The sequence below is a fragment of the Bombus impatiens genome, unplaced genomic scaffold (assembly GCF_000188095.3).
Source record: "Bombus impatiens unplaced genomic scaffold, BIMP_2.2 scf_0517, whole genome shotgun sequence".
NCBI classification, from domain to species: domain Eukaryota; kingdom Metazoa; phylum Arthropoda; class Insecta; order Hymenoptera; family Apidae; genus Bombus; species Bombus impatiens.
Window position 1 is genome coordinate 510936 of NT_176936.1, and position 22846 is coordinate 533781.

At 39.0% G+C, this 22846-nt stretch overlaps 1 protein-coding gene across 1 annotated transcript in view; it reads right to left on the bottom strand.

The window, feature by feature from the left end:
• Window positions 1-529: 529 nt before the first annotated feature.
• LOC100747457 (protein zerknuellt 1-like) overlaps window positions 530-22846 on the bottom strand; it is a 45855-nt gene continuing 23538 nt past the window's right edge. Inside the window, exons 2-4 of the mRNA XM_003491150.4 lie at window positions 10148-10320; window positions 2987-3190; window positions 530-2455 (exon numbers count right to left, since the gene is read on the bottom strand). Coding sequence (XP_003491198.1) covers window positions 1715-2455; window positions 2987-3190; window positions 10148-10320 — 1118 coding nt within the window. The 3' untranslated portion in view covers window positions 530-1714. The remainder of the gene's footprint in view (window positions 2456-2986; window positions 3191-10147; window positions 10321-22846) is intronic.

A 22846-nucleotide genomic window follows, 5' to 3' on the forward strand; every position in this document is an offset into this window, starting at 1 on the left:
TATGCTAATTAAGTTATCAGGATTCATTCGGTTTCATTCCAATTAATTTCTGTCGTTTCGTTTAATAAACAATAGTGTATCGTGCTTTCACGTTGATGAATCTTTAAACGTAATTAAATATTAATCCTATATATGATATTCCGTGTTGCACCAACATATTCACGATATGACGAACAACTCGTGTAAATAAATTTAGGAATGCGGCAAATTTTGCAACTATATGGAAAGCACATTATGTCGGTTGGTTTGTTTTACCAATGCATCGATATGTAATATAAATTACGAAATAAATTTGATGGTCTCCATAAATAAGCAAAATGATACATAATTGCTAACAGGAGGAAAAATTTGGACGTTCTCTGCAATTTTTCATTTAATCTTTTTCTTCGATAATCCTTCATCTTTTCCAATTTCTTTGTTTCAATGAAATAAGTTATTCGCACTTACCTTTTACACAAATCGATACGGATGGTGCACAGGAATGAGGAGGATCGAATGATGGAGTATATTCATCACACGACACTATGTATATAGTGTTGAGAATAAATTAATATATTTGAAATGAATATACGGTAGATACTGTCTCGCATCCCAGATTTTATGGCATCTCGTAACATCTTCTCTCTCTCTCTCTCTCTCTCTCACTCTTTCGCTGTCCTTCTCTTCTCCTCTTCGCATCCCCTTATCGATCTCCGATATCCCTCTCTTTCTCACACACACTCAAAATGCACCCTGGTATGACACAAAAAGAAAAAAGAAAAAAAAAACAAGAAGAGGAGAAACATCCCGCAATTCAGCTTTGTACCGCTTGTCATTATTTTCAGCATCCTTCACGCACTGTCTAAAACTTTCCTTTTATTCTCTATGTTATATACACGCGTACCAGGCGAAATCTCTATTGCTTTAAATAATATCCGCGACTCGACGAACACTTGGGTATCGACTACGATCAATTAAATAAAACGAAATCGTCCATACTTCGAGCTATTTACATTAAATACACGCGCAGTCTGTCGCTCTCTCGCACACGCATCTGTACTATCTCTATCTATCTCTCATCCTCCGCCATATCTCCCGAACAAAATCGTTCTAGAACGAAAAAGAGGAAGATGATGCTTGTTTTATTGCACATTCTCGTCTCGATCTCTACACTCGAACACGCAGGACAAAGAAGAAAGTCGAACACCCTGGATAGACTCAACGTCACTCACGCACTCGATGCAGATATGTCGAAACTGATATAAGCTTCCCTTTATTCAGTCAAAAAACTCGTCGCTTTTCTTTTTGTCTCTTTCGAGCCACGCGACCGACGAAAACAGTCACGCTTCGACAGCGAAAACTCTCTGGAATCTCCAATTGGATCGTGGAACGTAGATCGAATCACTGTTCGTCATCCTTCGTTAAAGATCCTTTCTTCTTGACCAATCGAACGATACTAAACAATGTTAACCTTGCTCGACCTATCACGAAACCATGGTAAGTCTTCTAAGAAACGAAAGATCTAGGCTCGCCATCATAGGAACTCTTCTGTTCCACCTCGAACAGCGATAATAGGGTACTGTCCTAAACGTGTGTATCTCCCTAACCTCAACCTTCTCGTTGTTCACGATAATGTTCTCGCGAAACTGGCCCATCACTTCGTTGTCTAACACCGAAACTCGCGTCGTTTGTCACCGGAAAATCTCGACTGGAAGGAATTCGACTTCTTGACTCACTACGTGGTGGATGGCGAAGTGGGTACGGAGATCGGCGACGTGGGGCTGCTCGACTCTCTTCCGTTAGAAAGGGTTGGCGTCGAGGCTCTGTATTCGTTGTGGATTCCAGGGGTGCTGGTCCTGTTATTGCCCAGGAGACTGTCGATGGAGAAGGGGTTCAGCCTCTTTCTTTCTTCTCTCCCTTTCACGGACAAGTCTATGCTACTGCTTTGGACCTCTTCTTCGTTGGTCTGTTGCCTGACGGATGTTCTGCCAGGGTTGCTGCTACTGTTCGTTGTATGGCGCTGTCCACCTGCACTGTTGATGTTCACTAGCTCCCTTCTTCTCTCTAGAAGGCTTAGACCCCAATGATGAATCCCTTGCTGATGGTTCAAATGATCGAGGCTCAGGCTGGAGTTGGGACTCTGAAGACTCCCTGAGACCTGGTTCACCGATCTCCGAGCATCGTTTTGCTCGTTGCTGGTATTTGCTAGCCTTGGATAACACTCTCCGTCGATAGAGCCATCCGCAGCCGAATCGACTCTCTCGCTGCCGCTCTCGCTGCAAGAATCCAGACCACCCACCACATCAATCTCCTCGTTCGCGTCGTTTCCGGAACCTGACACGCTGCTGCTCTCGTTGTTGTTTGTCAAGTGGTTGAACGAGCTTCCTAGGCTGCCGTTCAGGGAATTTCCGCTGGATGCCGCGGCGCTCCGGGACTCCCATTCGGCGCGAAGCGTCGAGAGGTCCACGGTGATTCCCTGAAATCAGAATATTGCGTTCTTCCTTTCTGAGCTTCTATTTTGGATCGCAGTAATCTGCGGATATTATGGAACTTGGATAGACTTAATTTCTTAACGAAAGAAATTTTATTTAAGTGATCGCTACCCTTTGATGAAACGCGCTGAAGATTGAATTGATATTCGATAGGTATAACAAGATTTGTTCCACTTTAACGGAATCTACAGTACGATCTTGATATGATGTAAGTTTTAATTGAAAAGAAATACTATCAAACTGATCGAAGGTAATAACGTTTTTTCTGTTGAATTCTGTGAAGATTGAAATTATATTCGATAGATAATAAGATTCGTTTCATTTTAATAGAAATATAGATTATAATAATATTCATTTGCAAGTGTCTAAATTGCTTTCGATTGTAATCAGATACTAGAAATTAATCTATGATAGAATTACAATTTCAGAGATTACCATCAATTGCTTTTTATACATTCGTTGTATTCTGTAACTTAATATTGGATAACGCAGATTGTATTAAGTCTAGGAGTTACCTTCGCAGCTAATTTCCTCTGCTGTCGTTCAAGAGCTTTCAACAATTTCTTCTGCCGCCTTTCCCTCTCCTTTCTTCTCAGCTCTTCAGGTGGAATGGGTTCGCCGCTACAACTCTGAGGATGAGCGTTATGCGCCGGCCTTCCTGGACCCTTCTTCGTGTGCTCCTTCTTTCTCCATTTTGCCCTTCTGTTTTGGAACCATACCTGCAAGCAAACAAAGCGGATTTGTTAACTTAAGAAAGAATCCCACTTCGAAAGTGCAATGTTTCTTAGAAATTTATTTAAAATTTCTTAATTTTTAATTCATTTCTTCTAAGCAAACGCTCAACTTTAATCTTGGCCCTACAAAACATGAATGTTCCTTGAAAATGATAAATTTTCTGAAACTGCTACATTTCCTGAACCAAATGAAAAGCAGTTCTCAACTTTGATCTTAAATCTTTGAAAGATGAATCTTCATCGGAAAGGGCGGATTTTTTAAATTCTTACGCTCTATAAACCAAACGAGAAGCAACCCTCAACTTTGACCTTACACTTTTGAAAGATGAGTCTTCTGTGAGAAAATCTATGTTCTGTTAAATATGCTTGCAATTCCACCGTCGAGTGTTTCATGGAATACCGCAGGATCAAAGGGGAGAACGCAGTATTTCACCGCGACGACTGCGACTTTATCTGTTTTACCTGGAGTAATTAAAAGCACGTCCAAGCGTGGAGCGGTCACAACGGTTAAATATCGAAATTACACGAAGGAGGGCAGCCCGCGCAGAGGAACCAACGACCCCCTAGGGTGTCTTGATTCATGGTGAGTTTCAACCCTTTGCTCGCGTGAACGCTCGCGGCGTAAAGCACGATTTAAAGCCGGCGTGAATTTCGCCGCTCGACTAAGAGAGAAAGAAACATGGAAACAGAGGAGAAAGGGGTTGAAAAGGTGGTTGAAAACGATGAAGACATTAGTTGTGGCTGCGGCCCGGTATGCGGCGCTGTTCTCACGCGAGCTACAGATCAATACACCCCCGCCAACCCCTCTAACTATCCTCTGCACGTCACGTGCCCTTACAATTTTCTTCGGTTTCCTTTCTTCCCTTCGCTTCTTACTTTCCAAACGAAAACGAGATTCAATCGGAGGAAAGATCAGAATGTTCCACGCGCAGCTGGCCATTTTTCACCGAATTCTGCCGGAGTTTGGCGGAACTTTGTTTGCTCGAACTCGGTGAAACGAAAGTAGGGTGTGTTATCTTGAAAACTGGAAAATAGTTAATTGATGTATTTCTCACGCGATAATGGATTGTGAAATGCAATTTAATTTATTTGCGAAATTATTTTTATGCTATTCAGATGACATAGAAATATTATAAAGCGTAGAAAGCACTGAAATTCCTGAGCTTCGGAGAGAGAAGTTTGCAGGGTCCCAGCAAAGTAATTTCTAAAATATTAATTTTTAAAATATTTCATACTAGTGTATAATATTGTGCAAAAGTGAATCATTTCAATGCAAGGAACTACGCCGTTCGATATTTGATAAAATATCAGACAGTCGCAAGTTCATCGTCAATCGTATGTCATTATCAGAAATAATAAGCGATGTCAATTGGTTGTCGAACATCATTCAATCTTATTCTCTGTCCTAACCCGAGATAAACCATTGTTTACGATCTACATACATACATTTTTCTTGGGAATATTTACTCGCCTAAACAGTGATAAATCCGTTGATATAACGTCTGCATAAATAAAACGATAATCTCCAGACTTCATGTTCGCAGTGTCTTTTAGTAATATGGGAAACAAAATAAATAGAATAAAAAATAAAAGAATAAAGTGTTAGAAAATTTTCCCACGGATCATGTCTTTGTAACACAGATGTTTCGATTTTCATTATTATCAAGGAAGAACGACTTACAGCTGCTCCACGTTAACTCAACCAACGAGAAACATTATTTCGGCATTATTACTACTATTCGTTAGGAATTATCGCCGGCTGATAACCGCTAACAAGCTACTCCATCGATTATTATGTGCTTTGACTGATGCTAAATGTGTAACATATTTTTTTCTGGCCAGTTTACGACTGCCTTTCTTCTCCAGAGAAGCATTCATAAAACGAATGTATGGATAAGAAGACCGCCTTAAAACGTTGATATTCTCGAAATTCTAGAAAAAATATATAGGATGTATCTCTACATCTTCACGAATATATAACACAAATAGAACGAGTAATTAGCTGAAAACACTCTCAACCTGATTTACGTCGATGATATCGTGAAGTGTGCCTCATAAAGAATAATACACTATCCGAAACATCTTTCATGCGTGTATTCTAAGTTAATCGTTGTATCGATGTGATATGTTTTTGCGCCTTTACATTAAAATAAAGTTTCGTTTCGAGGAGATTATCGACTGGAATATTATCGATAAGAATAGCTACTGACGGTTTTGACTTTTTGACCGGTGAAAATAATAAAGAGATCTGAACGTAAAAGAAGTTTAACACTGCGATAATTACCCTGACGCTGTGCTAATTAATATTCAGCTCTCGTCGCTCGGTTTATTACATGCCGGCAATTCGTATGCACGAAACGTAGAACGCGTCGTGTGTTCTGTCGAATCGATTTACGCCGACAAAACAACGAACGCTCGTAAAACATCCATATAAAAAAGGTATAACTATTAATTAGCCTTAGACAGAGGCAAGCGAGTGAATTATTTTTTAATCGACATACATCTTCATCGAGATTGTTTCAACGTTGCAGTTTTCTCCTGTGATTATTCTTCCAAATTTATACATACATTTATAAAGAACTTGTATTTCAAAATATTAATAAATACGATACGTTTAATAATGTTGCAATGTTTGTTAAAATGTGTGCTTTTAATCGATATAGATATATATGTACGTATTTTCCATTTCACATCGCTTGTACATCCGAATCCATCGGTGGCCGAACCAAAAAGAATGGCGAGAATCGTTGCGATCCTCGGTGGTTATGCCGCAATACATAACACGCTCATGACAACAACAACAGGTGTCGCGACTACACAAATATTATATTTGTTCTACTAAATTAAGCAATGTTACAAAAAATGTAGAGTAAAGGCTTACAAAAGAAATTTTCGAAGAATTCAGTGTTATATGAAAATTATTAATATTTGTCCCTATAATTATCTCTTCTCGTAATTTTCAAAACACTCGAACGGAAATTCAAGATATTCTCTCTAAATGAAGATGTATATTTTAATTATAAAATTCCACCTTCTTACCTAATAAACAGAAAAAAGATAAAGAGAAGAAAGAAAGAAATAAAATTTCTCTTCGCAGGATCAAGGATCATCTCCCTGAAAGAACCAACACGAACACAGGATTGAGAGACCTTGGAAAATTTCTGAGCGGTTATTAAAATTGTCCCCATTCCACTCAAATGGATGCCAATCGTCGGACAACGTTAACGAAGTGGATCAAAGAGGACCAGTTCTGACACGACGTCGTAAAAGAGTATTGAAAAAGGGAGAAGACCGTCGATCGTTCGTGTCGTTCGGAGTGCAATTGATTTTTAAGCAGCATCCCGCCTCCCCTGCACCAGTTTGTCCGATCTTCCTTCTTCTTTCACGTTCCCTCTTTCATGTCGAGGACAAAAAGCGTACAAGGGGGCAGCTTGTTCGCTGGTTTTAAGTAAATATGATAATGATACCACAAGATCGTTCAACGACGCGTGCAACGATCGACAATCAACGAGCATGATACGTAGCCCTTCATTTAAATATAAACGGAACGGAACATGGTGGGCGAGAAAATGGCACTGCTTCAACGAGCTGTCCGTCAGTTGATACTTTCGACCTTATTTTTAAACGCTTCAAGATTTCCTGCATTCTGTTAGTTTGTTAAGTAATTGATTTTTTAAGGTATCGCATAATTGAACCAGGAAAATAACGACTCAACTGCAAAATCGCAAATTTTTAATTAAGCCATTACGTTACTATTCACAACATATCTAATATTTTCAATATGGAAATTCTACGAATATGGTTTAGTAATTTAAGGAAATTCATTCATTCATTCATTAAGGAAATTCATTAAATGAATAATTATTGTGCATTTGTTTGAATAAGCACGGCACAAGAATATTTTTATTATTTAAAAAAAGTGCATCGAAAGAAGACGAAACTTCGGAATAATACAACCAACTACCAAGATTCTCACTTTTCGAAGAAACCCACTCACGCTTATTTCAAGCTTCCGAGGAAGCAGAGGTACCCGTTTAAAGTCACAAAACGCTTCGTGTTCGCACGAGACTAATGAATTCGTTGCGATTGAGTAAGATACCGATCGTTTTCGAAAACGCACCCTTTCCGAAAGGCGACACCCACGTGTAAACCGACATGGGTCCCAGGCTGTCCTCGGCTTCCAGTTGCCCGTGGCGAACCGTGTCATCGATTTATCTCATCGTGACAATATTTTTTAAAAGCCTCGACTAGCATCCGCAGGGGTTATCTAGCATGGGTATCGGATATCTAATCTGAGGATAGTCCCTACCAAAAGACGCACCGGCTGCAGTGTGACATCGTGTCACCAGCTTGGGTTATCTCAGGATCACCCCTGTCACCAAGGTCGCTCGGTTTTCGGCCCTACAAAGGGGATAGTCTATGTTCAGCTAGCAAAGAAGCGATCGAATCGCATATCGCGTGGGTTTCGCGCGGTGATTTCAACGCCTGGTTTCGCGTGTCGACCTACTACTACATTTGTACTACACTGTCTATTATGTGAAATGAGAGAGAGAGATTTGAATTATTATATAATATGATATGAATAATTCGACGATTATAAATTAATTGTTATTATACGTATTATGAACACTGTATTTATAATAATATTTTTCTATTGTTATGTTAAATAATGGAATGATTATTAATAAGATGGTTTAGTGTAATTGTAATAAAGTCGATGACTGACGAAGCTTCGATTCAAATGGGTTAAAGAAACTAAATTTCGAGCAGATGATGCATTGCATGTGCGATTTAGGAGAGAAAATGAGGTACGATTAATTATTAGAAAACAGTGGACGATTGGCTAGTACGTAGCATATGAAGCGTGTCTAAGCACATAAATATAAATATCTTATCAAGTTGGGGAGATGTGAGGGTAGCTTCATATCCGATGGGCCGTGAAATTGAGGGTCCACCCTTTTTCGTTGGTCCCACAAAAGGCTACCAGCGTGTTATGGTGTCGAGTTCTAACAGAAGCAAAAGGATGTTGCGAATCTTTTCATCCGTTTATCGTAATAAACGAATAAATGCAATATTGTACATTGTAATTGTACAATGCAATATTTTAAAAAGTTCTTAATGATATTTAAGCTTGTTTATTAAATAAAATCTACCAATAATTTGTTAGAAATATAATGAGTCAACAGAAGCAAATCTTATCTTGCATAATTAATTTTGAGATGAGTAGCAAAACAGCGAATTGAACTGCACTTGGAATAGAGAATATCTGTTCTTCTTTCGAATTATAATGATACATTTTTCTGTAATACAATGACTTAAGGAACCACCGTGGATGGTTTTCAGAAATATGGTCCGTCAATTAAAAGCAAAACATCGCTAATTATTTGAGAAACGGGCGCTAGTCATGAAAACAATTGTTAAACCGTATACGTTTTTTTAGTTACATGCAATTCTACGACTTTCACGGAAAACGATTCGCGTGGTTCGCCAATTTATCCTGGCATCACGAGCTTCCGGAAGAATAAATTAAGAGAATGTTATCGTTTACTATTATTTTATTCCACGACGTACGAGATGGGCGTGTTACGTGTTAAAGGAGAAAAGAAAGAGTTCCGTCTGGCGATAACATTAAAAAACGTTTTCCCGCGAAATCGATTTCCTGCGACTGACGAATTGCCCTTTCACATGAAACGTTTCTCTATGCATGCGCCATGATGCATCATTCCTAATGTCATCCGAAGAATTTATAACTTTTAACCTTCTCATATTGGAAGTTTTTTATAACATTTTTTGTTCAAAGAGCATCTATTGTACGCGTGGCAAAGTCGTAGTATTAACTCTTTCAACCATTTTCGAAAATATTTCAATGCGATTATCAATTTTTCCATTTGCGAAATATCTTTGTGATCAAAGAAAACAAAATTTTCTAAAAATTTTTACTGACCTTCTTCTTTTAGTACAAACGGCTTGACGAAAGAAACGACGTACACATAAAATTCAGTTCATTATTCAAATGGATACGGTCGACGAATCGAAGCTGCGGGTCCCAAGATAGATCTTCCTCAGTTTACTACCCTCCAACACCATTCGACCGGCACACGGCTCGGCCTTTGCTAAGGTAACCGCACTCAGAATCGAGCAGATGGACTAACTACACCCGGGAGAGTAGCTCAAGGGCCGACGGTACCGAGATCAAACCACCCCCGTCCTCTGTCGGGCATCAACCCTCGAAAAATGACAACGAATTCGCTATAAATTCTCGCCTATCGGTACAGCCGATCTAGGACACCAGATAATGCTACGCCAAACGTTAAATCAGGTCGCAATAAAAATGCATTTTTCGATGTTTTTCGATGTTCATGCCCCTTTAAAAAAAAAAATTGGGCCACTTAAGCAGAAAACAAAGCAGGAAGCAAAGAAATCGACTCCTTTTCTAAAAATTTCTTAATTCGGAATGAGATTCGATTAGACATAATTCGATTAGAGATAATTCGATCAAAAATTAGATTTTTTACTTTGACTTGATTCTAACGAAGGCTTTACATTTTTTCTGAATTTCAACTTAAGTTGTTGAGCTAAAAATGTATTCGTGGAATATAAAGAATAAAAAGAAAATGTAAAAGCCTTCCTTTCGGGAAGAATAAGCGTAATCTTAATTTGTGTACTTAAGTTGACATCAATTTGCCACTATTTGTACCCAAGAGTCTTATAAATCCTCTTACATATTCTCAAATAATCTCTTCATTTCCTACCACGCTGTCAACTTCACCGACTTCGTAAAGTTCGGCGGATGTAAATTTAATGCCATTCGTTCAACCCTTCGTCGACTGGTTTCTTTTTCATAAGATCCGAGTTGCCTTTTATACCCGTTTTCCTCACAAGGGATTATCCTCCGAAGATTCGAGCGTTGAGTTTGTAAAAATACGAACGAAATATACTCACGGCCACGCGGCTCTCTTTCAGCTCGAGTCTCACAGCCAGAGCTTCTCGCATAAACACATCAGGATAATGACTCGAGAGAAATGCTCGTTCCAATTCTTCCAGTTGCCAGCTATTAAAGTTGGTCCTGCTCCTTCGCCTTTTGCTTCCACCTTCGTCCGATTCACCATCGCAGCCTGAAATTATGAACGTACCCACGTTAGAATCTCTGTAGATTTTTCGGCAAGAAAGTTAAGCCACTTAGTCACTTATTATCCTTTCATTTCGGGATTAAGATCTTAAGCTTCACCTGATATTTGTTGGAGAATAATATTCAATTACATATTCGATATTATACGGTGTTTCTTCTGAAAACATCGTACATAGATTCGAAGGTTGTTTGAAGAGTGTTTTCTCGCTTCTCAAAAGGAAAGTTAAGAAAATTGGTATTTATTCTTTTCGTTAGATTGTTATTGGAATTTTGAAATAGGATAATTTTTTAAATAAAAGTTGATACATGGAATTTAGATGTTTCTTATTTCAACAGTATGTGTTCTAACAATTTGACTTCAACCTTCTTATTTTGTCTTAGACAAACTTCCACTAAAAATAATAATTATAGTATAGAAAACAGCTGTTAGAACTCCGATAGAGAATAATTACCTACAGAAAAATGTTTTCAAACTTCTTAATAGAAATCAATATCAAACTATACATTGCTCGAAAAATACTATCGAAATCTATTTCTCCCAAGCACGATCTGATGCGATATTTCCCTAAAAGCTGCACGTCTGGTAATTGCATAGAGACGTCATTTTCCATGTGAAAGGGAGAAACACACTAAGGCTTATCGTCGCGGAATTGTTCGAGCTATCGTATCATTCGGACCTATCGTCTCGTCGCAGATAAGACCGGGAAGCAGAATCCCGACATATTGAATAAACATAGAATTTCAGTGATTTTACGAGGACTCACGTCTACCCTCCACCCTATCTCAAGCAAAAATCTGCGGATCCTCGATTGTTTTGGCAGACGTCTCCGTCCAAGTATGCGCTGATACGTATGCTAATGCGGACGGAGCGGAATTGAAAAAAGATCGGCAATTATGATTGACTCAGCAATAAGGTCGCCGTTATCTGGATCGGGAAATGAAATAGCACGAGACGAAACGTTTCCCGAGATCGAAATGATTCGAAAAGAGCTTCATGTATAACATTTAATATCCTTCTAAATATTTTGGTGAAATTGTTAGGAATTGGAAGAATCGATAAGGATTTTATGAGGTAAAATTTAAATTTTTATTAACAATGTTAAGTATTATCAATGATTTTCATGCTATTTTAAGGTTCATGTATTTTGGATTTGCGCAACAACCGGTGAAATTTTTGTTCTTACGATATAATGCCAAGTATTATTAATGATTTCAGATAATTCGATTTCAAAAAAAAAAAAAATCGAACGACCAATTTTCGGAAAAGAACTCCGATCAATCGTCTCCTTACAAAATTCATCGAAAAAGGGATAGATTGTAATCTCTGTTAATTCGTGATTTAATTTATCCAAAGATAAATGACTAAAAATCGTATTAGCGCAGAGAATTGAGCACTTACGTTGGCGAAAGAAGGAATTCGTGGTTGAGAGACACATTGGAGCGTTCGCTGGCGAAAAGTGTAGCCTGACACAGGCAATTTTTCTTCTTTCACGTCCGCGGCACGGTATTATTATCGGAAACGACTATCAAACTTGATAGATGATACAGGTAGCACGTTAAATAATTTATGAGAGAACGAGTTAAACAATTTTCACGTCCGGCTTGATCGCCGAACGTCCTCTCAATCTATTTTCGTCGCGTTCAACGGGACAGAATTACGTTTTCCTCTTTCCAGACGAGAAAGCAGTGCCCATCTTCTGATAATATAGCCGATCGCATAATGAACTTGACATGATGATAATGATTCGCTTAATTCCGCGGCACAAGCATGACGCGTTCGGACACAATGATCAGCCGCCTCGTAATCATCGCTTCCGTAAATGGTATCTCTCAATTTATCTAAGAACGCATGACCATTTACTCGTCATTTATCGAAACAAAATATGTAATTGAGAGGATTGCTCGCCGCCATACTTGACATCCGACTTTTATTGCTTTGATTGCACGTTGATAGTCTTTAACTCGAACCGATCTATTGTTCCTGATTTAATTATATTCACGATGGATTGAGACGTTCTTCAGAATTATCCAAGTAAATTTTTATTACGGTAGAGGATTTTGCATATTTCCTTTCGGGGAATTAAAAATTCTGATCGAAAGGAACGATTGAACATAACTATATCTTAACATATCTATTGAGTATTTACGAGTATCTATCAGTTACCAACGAGTTATCAGCGAGCGATTATACACTGTCTTAGCGAATTTGTTAATAGGAGCGTCTTAACGACAGTATCTGTAATTATTCATTTATTTATTATTTTAAATACACTTGACGGTTCCAACAACGCGTTACATCGTTATTTCGTCAACCATCATACACAATCCTCTACATAGGTATGTATTAAGCTTTGCCAAAGGGCTGAAAAATTTCTACACTTTTTTTGGGTGGATTAAACGTGTAGGTGTATTTAATAATGTAACGAGTGGATGAATTCGTAATAGTCCAATGTATTAAAATCAGTATAAGTACAAGTACAAGAGATAGTGTATACCGGTTTTAATCGTCGCTCGCTCAATGCTACTATGCCGATCGAAAAAAGGATAACAATACTCTGTCTTAGGGAGCACGTTCATACATTTATATTGAGGGACGTTATCACAAAAAGTTAACTTGCTCATGTAACTCTGGCTGAAGATTCTGGCTGAAAAAACGGCAATAAAAATCTATTCGGAGTTCATTCGCCTCTAGACTTTGTAAAAAGTTAAACAACGTTAGTACTCGAAGCCACAATAATATGGGTCTCTGCCTTATTTGAATTTTACATTTCCACTTGATCTTTTCCTACGTTCATGTGCCACTACATTTTCAACACGTAATTTCGTTTGGAAACAACCAGTTATCGTTTTTAGACAAAAACATTCCGGTTTACAAATTGACGTCGAATAATCGAGCAATATCGCTCAGCAGATATTTCGCACACGAATCAAACCGGCCCAAATCAGCGCATGGGAGCATGCAAGTTAATATTTCGAGCACGAAACATGCAATCAACCTATACACTTTCCCTTCAGAAATACAAGTTTCCCATATAATATATACCGCGTAAAATCCACAAGATTTATCCTGGATACGCCACTTCTCTTTTAAACTGAAGAAATAAGGAGATTCGTCTGCCAAACCAGCACCTTCGCGCGTATCATATCCCTGAGTTTAAAACGCGAACACGTTCCACGGTGTTTTGCGCAAAAATAAACACGCCGACAGCGATTTTCATGAAAATCGTTTATCCAATCAGGCAATCGTCAATCGTCGACAATTTTAAGAGATCGCGTTATGCACGAGCATACGTATAATTTCCTACTTACACATTGGCGAAACTGGTCCAGGGAAATTGACGTATCCCCTTGCGCCTCTCGTTCGTACACCCTACCGGAATATAGAGGGACAGTTAAAAATCTAAACAGCTGTAATGCGTATGTTTGTCACAGGAAACTTCAGGAACGTTGGCTCCTTCGTAATGACGAGTTTGCCCCACGTTATGACGGATTATGAATACAAATTACGCACGGCGCCAACATCGTTTTAATGGCAGGGTAATTTATTACGATAGCTCTATACTATCTCTCTCTCTCTCTCTCTGCCTCTCTCTCTCTCTCTCTGCCTCTCTCTCTCTCTCTCTCTCTCTCTCTCTCTCTCTCGAGCATCGGTCTACGGAGCCATCTTTTCTTTTTCCTTTTTTCATCGGAACCTCGTCCTTCGAGGGGAGTCGGCGTTTAAGCTAATTGTCGCTGCACGCGAGAAGCAATTTCTACTAGAGGGATCATTAAGGGATCGAAATGTCTTCGTTCCGTGGGGAATAAAAAATTTTCACCGGTTATCGTAGGTTAAAAAGGCTAATTCAATACTCCGGAGAGGCATGCATACGAATTACCGTGTAACGCAATTTTATTATATGCATATATAAAGGAACAGACAACAGGCTACGGATAGACAAGCCGTGGGACACTTCGATAATCAGCACGTTTCGTTAATAAATCTCCAACGATTACTATTACTTCGCTACGATCGTTTCGCCAAACGACGATCCGACTTGAGTGTAATTTCCATTCTAAGACACTCCTACCTCCTTCACGTAATCAAACTCAAAGATCTCTCGAATTTCCGTGAAATTACAGTCAATTGCTGAAGTACAGTCGAGTATTTTTTTTGGACGATTGATAGTTGTACAATATAGAAGTTTGAGAACCACTGGCTCGTTCTACAGATCTTTTTTGTATTATTTAATAGCTGAATATTTGATAATCTTATTATCCATTACGTATTTCATTTTCAAGAAATTATTCAATTAATCGAACGAAACATGAATAAATTATCGACATAATCGACGTACTGAATATTCACTGAAAGGAAAATTATGGCTCAAGGATGCAGTAAAAGATACTTTACTCTATATTTCCTCCGTTAACACTAGACAATATTGCAAATCTAAAATCTACTAAAATACTGATAAAACTTGTTGCAGAAAGAACGCAAGATGCAGGGAAGAATCAATCGAATCGAGAAACGTATATTCAGGTAAGAAGAGAGAATCGGAACAATAAAAAACGAAATAGGAAAACAGCGGATCATTCTCGCGATGGTGGAAGATTAAAACGTGCTTGTAACAAAACGTGTTTCGAATATAAATTGCTTTCATCCGAAACAGACGCCGCCGGTGTTCAGCTGCTATTTATTGCAGGCTGGGTCATCGCGATTCGCCCGCTTCTCTTTCGGTACCTCTTGTCCAATTAAGATTTACCAATCGACGATAATGTTCGCGAATCGGCCGTGTCGTTGTTGACGAGAAGCTAAAGAGAAATAAAAAATTATTCGGTCGCGCATTAATCAGCGTAATTAGATGCTATTTATCCATCGATTACCTCTCTCCTCTTCTTTCCTTCGTCTTGCGAGAAGACCGAATGAGAGCAGGACGGATATCAATCGATCCGCTCATTATTGATAATCTATACTCCGTCATAAGCGATTCATCCAGCTGTACACGGTGGCAACCTAAGGAACTTGCTTCTACGGATCGCTTTTATACTCTTCGATGCTTCGAAATGCCGCATTTATTTTCTTTTTAACGAATGAGTTAATTTACGCGTCCATATGGTGGAAATAGCGATAATTCAATTGAAAAGAAGACGGTCACTGGTGCCAGCATTCTAAATAAGCGATGGAATCTAGGAGACTTGAATTTCACAGTTAAAATTTGAGTCGAATTGGAATTTGGAAATTTTTAATATATATTTAAACTGAATTTAAATTTGGATGTTCGATGGTACGATTGCTAATGAGAATTACATTTAAATTTGAAAATTCTCCGTTCAGATTTGAGGCAAACTTAAAGTCGAAGTTGAACTCATGTTTAAATCTTTCTATCGGCAAACCAAACAGACTTAGGATCGCCTCTAGTATCAAATTCTGCTTCAAGTCGAATTTATTTCAACGAAACCCAGTTGTAAATCATCACGAAACAGTTGCAACTGACAAAGGATCGCTACTGAAGGTATCAAAATCCAATGACCGAATAAAAAGCCGACCGAACGTCTTTACGCCACGATCCTCACTCGAAGCGACTGTTTCAGAAAAACAGAAGGCCGAAGGAACGTTTAGCGTAAAAGCGGTTACGTGTTGGACTGTTATTAACATCTCCCTAGTGTACACTGGTCGTAACGGTAATAATAATAAGAACGAGCGGGTTTCAAGATTATAAAGCGTCGCGTTACTAAAGAGAAAAGAGAGAGGGATAAAAAAGGGCGAAAGAAGCGACTGGGAACGAATGCGCCGCCCAATAGGGACTAAGTACCAATTCTTGGTCATTGCTGCCAATTCGGCCAGCCCTGTCTGGCTTCCATTTCCACGCGGTTGAGAAATAAGACATCCGCGGTTTTAAAAGGAAAAAGGGCTGCGTGTAGGGTCGCGTGCGTCGTTATGGGGCCCAACATGGCCGAAACGTATCATCATGCAATTACGCCACGCTAAGAACGTAGCTGGTCGTCGCGTATACACCAGTGGACCGCCATAAACGCGCACGAAACGCGCCGGGTCTCTTTCCAGTAATAATCGATCCTCGATCCCCTGGACCGTGAAGTTCACCGTAGCTTCCACGGATTTTCGTAATTTCGTGAAATTACGATATCGAGATCGGTTGCTATATACGCGTCTTAGAGAATTCCTCTGTTATAGTGGGTTTTAAGTCGATTGTTTTGAACGTTCGATGATTTCGTAGTGAAGAATTTTTACCGACAATGAGTTTTCCTTCTGATTCAGCATCCGCGTAAGGGTGGCTTAAATTAGCAATAAAATTTACCGATATCCGCTAGTTAAATACGTATAATAATGGCTGGTATTTTACAAGGCTATGCATGATGGAAAATGACCCGCAATTAAATCGAAATTACACGTATACCTGTACCCAATTGCACATGAATGCTTTTGCGTAGGTACTCGTGTATCGTGTCCTGTCTGCAGACGTAGATTTTAACGCGTCGAAAGTTCAGATTGCCCGGTGGGCCATTGATCGCAGCCATAAAAAAAGAAAAAAAATTAAGGGGAAGATTTTCGATAATTTAAAAAAAAAAGAAATTATTCCTGACACATTCGTGTCTGAATTTTTGTTCTTTGAGTTATTGATAATAAACCAAAAGTAAATAATTAAAAGTATAGCTAAGCTGTTCCTTAAGTGAAATGCCTTCTCTTCATAGGTATAGACACTGGAAAAAATTCCATTACTGTAGCTTATGAATACTTCCGCGTGTTGAACGAAGACTATAATCATTTTCTTCGAGCAAAACTGTGCGTAATATTTGAATCTTCTCTGAATATGGAAAGTTAAATGTTTTTCTTACAATTTAGCAGATTTATGGCGCAATTAGGGACTGTATCGTTCGTGATACACGTTTGTTAATTTTTGCATGAAAGAGAACACAAAAAGCGTGCCATGTCGTCACCGCGTTTTTAAATATTACCTTTCTTTTATATTTTCACTATATACTGACCATATTACACTTTTATAATATTCTTCATTATATTTTATATTCTTTACTGCATATAGAGGTTTTACATATAGGGGCTTTTTAAGTATCCAAAAGTTTACCAATATTTTGATACTTTTTACAATCACCATCGACTTGACTCACTTTCCTTATTTCAATCGAATTGTCACGCTGAAAGGTGATATCCTCACGATCTCATAGCCAACCTCACGATATCGCAGTCATTGAATGATCCAAGCTCATCGAAGGAAGAGAAAACTACTTCGTTTCGTTGGCCAAAATGCTCTCGAAACTGGCAGCCCGCGAATGAAATTACAATGATTACCTCTCGCTTTCCGTCAGACACATTAACCGTAATAACGGCGGCATAAAGCGTCTATGTGTGTGGGCTGTCATTTAAAAGCATCAACGGAAGGCTAATTTCGTCGATATAAAAACGAAATTGCCCCTTTTCACGAAATCCTGATGAATTGCGCGATTAATATCGTTCAATTGTTAAAAAGGGTCGCGCCTTCAAATTTCGTTCCCCCGTCTATACTATTATCTTTTTACGTGTGACCGCCAATTACACGCTATCCTGAAAATTCAAGAAGCTATTTACTCGAACGCATCGCTGTCCGTTTTATAGAGACAGTGAAATTTTCCAAAATTGACCGATCTATTCTGCCAAAAGCGGCTCTTCCTCTCATATACAATATATTATTTTCGCATGTATTATGCGATCAGAAACGTAATTATAAAATATTAAATATTGTTGTTTCTTTGTGATTTATGCATATCTTCAAAGGTATTATTTAGATTGGTATTACGATTAGTTAGGTAACGTGTTCTAAATTTATGCGATAAAAGAAGGAATGATTCGAGGTTCGAGCGTAAGAAAAATTGCATACTGCTGGACTAGATTACTCTAATTAATATCTGCAATAGAGTCGATTTGCAGTTCTACGTTCTCTTAACTTTCCCTTTCAAAGTACCGATTAAATGTTAGATTAATGTAGAACATAATAGCGACTCTGGAGTCGTAATTTCCAACGTATTGAAATAGATACCCAGGTTGTGGATATTATTAACAACTTTACTACCAGCTTATTATTCGCATAATTACCGCGAGACAACAGACTTATAGAATTTATGAAAGACGAGCACTGATCATGTCAAAAGTGCTACTACGAATAAATTTCGAATTCTATTGACAATCGTATCTTGTGTATCCATCGTACAATTAGTCTGAAATAGCAAAAACAGAACAGCGCTATTGACATTCTACGTGTGGAGCACTAACCTTTCAAGAATAAGATACAAATTCTATTATGAAGAACGAAAGTAGCATCGTCACTAGTGCATCCGCTTAATGAGTTGCCCGTAGAGTTGCGTCGCGCGAGTTGGTTCGCGGTAAATCGCGTGAAACCGGTGAGAAACGTCTCGTCACGTGTCCCAGGAGGACGCACGTTTCAGCTGTCTCGGATGAATCGAACAGAAAAGAAGATGGTACCGAACGGAGAGGCTCGGGATCAGCGCGAAATTAAGATTTTATATCTCGAATAAAAGCACGGGTCCCGAGGCACGGCTCTCTATCTGTTAATGAAAGAAAGCGATCGGCTGTCTGTTAGCGACGACGTAGGCTGCAATTAAACCGTAATTAACCGGAGGCCGAATACAGGACGCGCGTGGAATATTATTGCGTGCCGCGTTTTACGACGCTGCCGTGCCTTGACACCTTTATAATGACATTAAACTTAATAGGCCGGCACCCATTTTCCAGTCGCATACATTGTACGGGCTTAATAAAGTCTCTCGAACGTCCCCGCGTTCCACGTGACGATTCTTAATTAAAAATTTTAATTGGACCCGTCTCTTCGACACACCGTACCGCGTCAACTTTCGATGGTGACTGATTGGAAAATATGTCTCTCATGCCTTGCCGATTCGCGAGGTTTGTTCGTCGCCGCAAGGCGTATGGGCGAACGTTGTCTGTAAATCAATCGCGACATGATATTCTGACTCGTGACGATTGGCGTCTTTGCCAAAAGCTTTGCAAAAGAGAGAAGTTTGCAAAGAAGTTTAAGAAGTTACAAATATAGATTTTACGTTTGAGCTATTGAGCTGTTTTTGGAATAAAGAGCGAACTGTTGATACACGATTCTGTTGCCTTTCTGATACGTACTCACTTCCATATATATCTTCAAATAGCTTCTAACCGTATATTCATGTCACAAAATTGTCTCGTCACTTCTAAACACAAAGCAAGCTACGATCATCACGGTGAATTAAAGCAACAATGAGCGTGAATCGATTCGACGAAAATTCACAGTGAAGTTGCATCGCGAATCCCACAAGGTGGACGGTTGCACGTACTTTAACAGCACTTACGACGGATGTAATTTAGAAGTGAATTCGAGTTCCGTAATCACCGGGTTGCCGTGTACCAGGCGGACCGGTTGACTGCAGAACGCAACCCTCCATTTAGAGGGTAGTCTCTTGTTAAGTGAGAGCCAACGACGTCATTAGCGTTAGGAACGACATTCTGGCACCCGTGAGACCGCCACTTTCTGCCCAGAAAGGGGATGCACCGACGAATTTCCACGGTGACCGTGCACGAGAATTTCTTCTTCACGTTTGGCCGGGCTATCTCTGAACCGCCCGCCGCCTGATTTATAATGATAAATTACAGGCTCCAGGAAATTCCGCTGAGCTACTTAGTAGGTTCGAACTGAATTAAGCGATCGGCAGCTGCGTTCCGTGGTTCCTGGTATTCATGATGATTTTGGGACATTTCGGGAGAAGCATGAACGAATTTTAGATTCTAGTTAATGACATCCACAAAGAGAGGGTATTTAAATAAACGTTAACGGTAGAATCTGTTCTTTCTTAATGAAAGTAGAAGAAGTTAAAGTGGGAGAAATCATAATAATTTCAAGTATGTCTCTAAATTTCGAGTGAAAACATTTAGCAATTTTTGCAATATAGTTAATGTTGATTTTTATTAAGAATCTAACGTTATGTTATTTTGACCATACTATGTTAATTAAAATTATTTAAACATAGCATACTTAAATGCATGTTATACGTCTTGTCATCTAGCATCAATCGTTCAATGGAATAAAAGAAACAAGATTAAATACCTTTCCTATTTAACTCTTAATGTCACTTTTCTGCCATCCGAAACGATCTTTCCAAATCCACATTTATCACCGCTAACACAAAGTTTTGCGTGAAACGAGGAAGAACCGGAAACACAGCAAACACAATTTGAAACGCTCAGAAGTGGACTTCTTGTGGTTCAACATCTAACGAGGGACATTTTAAACAAGAGCCGCTCGTCAGACAACTGGCTGGTTCGACAATTAATTTTAACAGCCATTTTATAATCCATCGTGTATGCAAACGGGTAGCGATATCTCAGATCTACCGAAAACATTAATATAAACTTCATTACTGTGGTGTTTAACGAACTGAAGGATCCTTGTACGTCGGATAATTTCTCCACCTTCCCGTACGGCTCGATCATCGAAACCATGTTGTGGCGAGACTTGAAGGGCCACCGGCGGGGGTATCGCAGGAAAACGGGGCTAATAAAGTAATTTAACCGGCGAGAGAGAGTGATAAAATGCGTCGTCTGAAGGGGAAGATGGAACGAGTTTCAGCGAACAAGAAAAACGGGCCAAAAAGACGGCAGATGGAGAAAGAGAGAGGCAAAGGAGGGGAATAGGAAAGGAAGGAGGGGGCAGTGAGAAAGAGAAAAGCAGAGAGTGGGAGCGCAGATGTAACGAAACGGTTGCCCGGAAAATAGGAAATTGGCAAGTCGAGGGAGTCAAATTTTAGAAAATTGAGAATTAAAAAAAGATGTAAAAAAGGAGAGAATTACTGCAAGGAGAGAGAAGGGGGAAAAATTAAACTAATACTTACATATGGGAGAGCATGACGCTACAGGAAATGTGTATTACGCTATGTAAAGGAGGAACCAGAGGGGAAAAATGTAGAAAATTAAAAATAAAAAAAGTAGATGAAAGAAACGACGAACATTAGACAGGAAGAAAATGATTAGCACAGAAGGGGAGATGAAATTATAAGAGAAAACTTGAGTAATTTATTAGAAGATAAGAGAAAGATGCATGGGATAAAATTGCATAAAAAAATAGAGAGGAAGAAAGAAGACGAAGGAATAGGTACTTACATAGGGATGAAAGAAAAGACGAGAAAATCGGAGAAGGACAGAAAAGATAAAAAGAAGAAGAGGTGGACAAGGAACAAGATTATTAAGCTGTAAGGCGTTAACTGGCATAAGGCGTCGGTAGGTGGATACGTTGCTTGCGTGCCAGACTGACTGCATTTGCATCTAGACGCCATCAATCCTCCTGACGCCCGGTTACACTGCCCCTCTCCCGACCCCGCCAACCCTCTCAACAACCCCTCCAGACCTTCCCTTCATCCTTTTCTCTGCTCGACTCTCCGTGCCTCGACTTGGACGATCTTAAATTAAATATCCAGAGTAATAAGAGTGTTCGAGCGACGTATTGTGGCTGGTGCTCTTCAGGAACCCGTATGATTAAATGTATTTTTCTACATTTTGAGATTACGTTGCACTTCGTGTTTTTAATTTTTTTAAATAGTAAATATTTTCATTTTGAGAAATTTTTATCAGGAATTATCCTATCTTTGACATAGCTAAATTTGAGAGTTTAATTCGCTCTAATAATAATTAATTGTTGATTTTCCGAAATATTTACAAAAATGTTTGTTGTAAAGAAAAATATTAAAGAAAAATTCAGATACAAATTTTTGTTACTATGAAATTGAGATTGAAATTTGTATTCGGAATTTTTCATTAAAATTTAATCGAATTTGAGTTACTTTCTATTGAGGTTTCGTTAGTCTTTTTTTCTTTTAATCAGGCGAACTTTCTCAACAATTAAATACCTATATATTATCTAAATAAGGATGTGCTTCTCTGAAATCAATTAAATAATATATGTAACACCAGACACAGAAACGAAAGGAAACGGGTGCCAGGAAAAATTTATAGCCGCGAAATTCGGACGGTTTCTCGCGAGGAACAGTGTGATTTAATGCGTTCCATCGTCGATCGAAATCTTATCGACGATCGGATGACAACTAATCCAGATGTGAAGCATATTGCGACACGCAACACCTTGTAACACATTGGTGAAGTCTCGCGCGCTAAAGGAAGCTAATTAAAAAAGGACACTGCGGGAAAGACAGCGTTGTTACGAGAAACGAGACTATGCTCCATCGACAGGTGCGAGCCAGTTGTCTCAGAAAGAAACGTCAGTCGGCCCAGTTCAATTTACCGTAATGCCTACCTTCGATTAAACGTTAAACATCTATAAGCAGGATATGAGTTATTGTATCTCAAATTATTACACATGATGGATATTGTCTTTCGTATATTTGTTTGGGACGAGGCCACGTTGAATTCTGAAACAATTTCTTTCTTATACACGCCGTATGACAAGATAGAATGTATCATTAACCTTGTAATTTAATCAGGAAAGATGCTGTGAGCTAGCTTA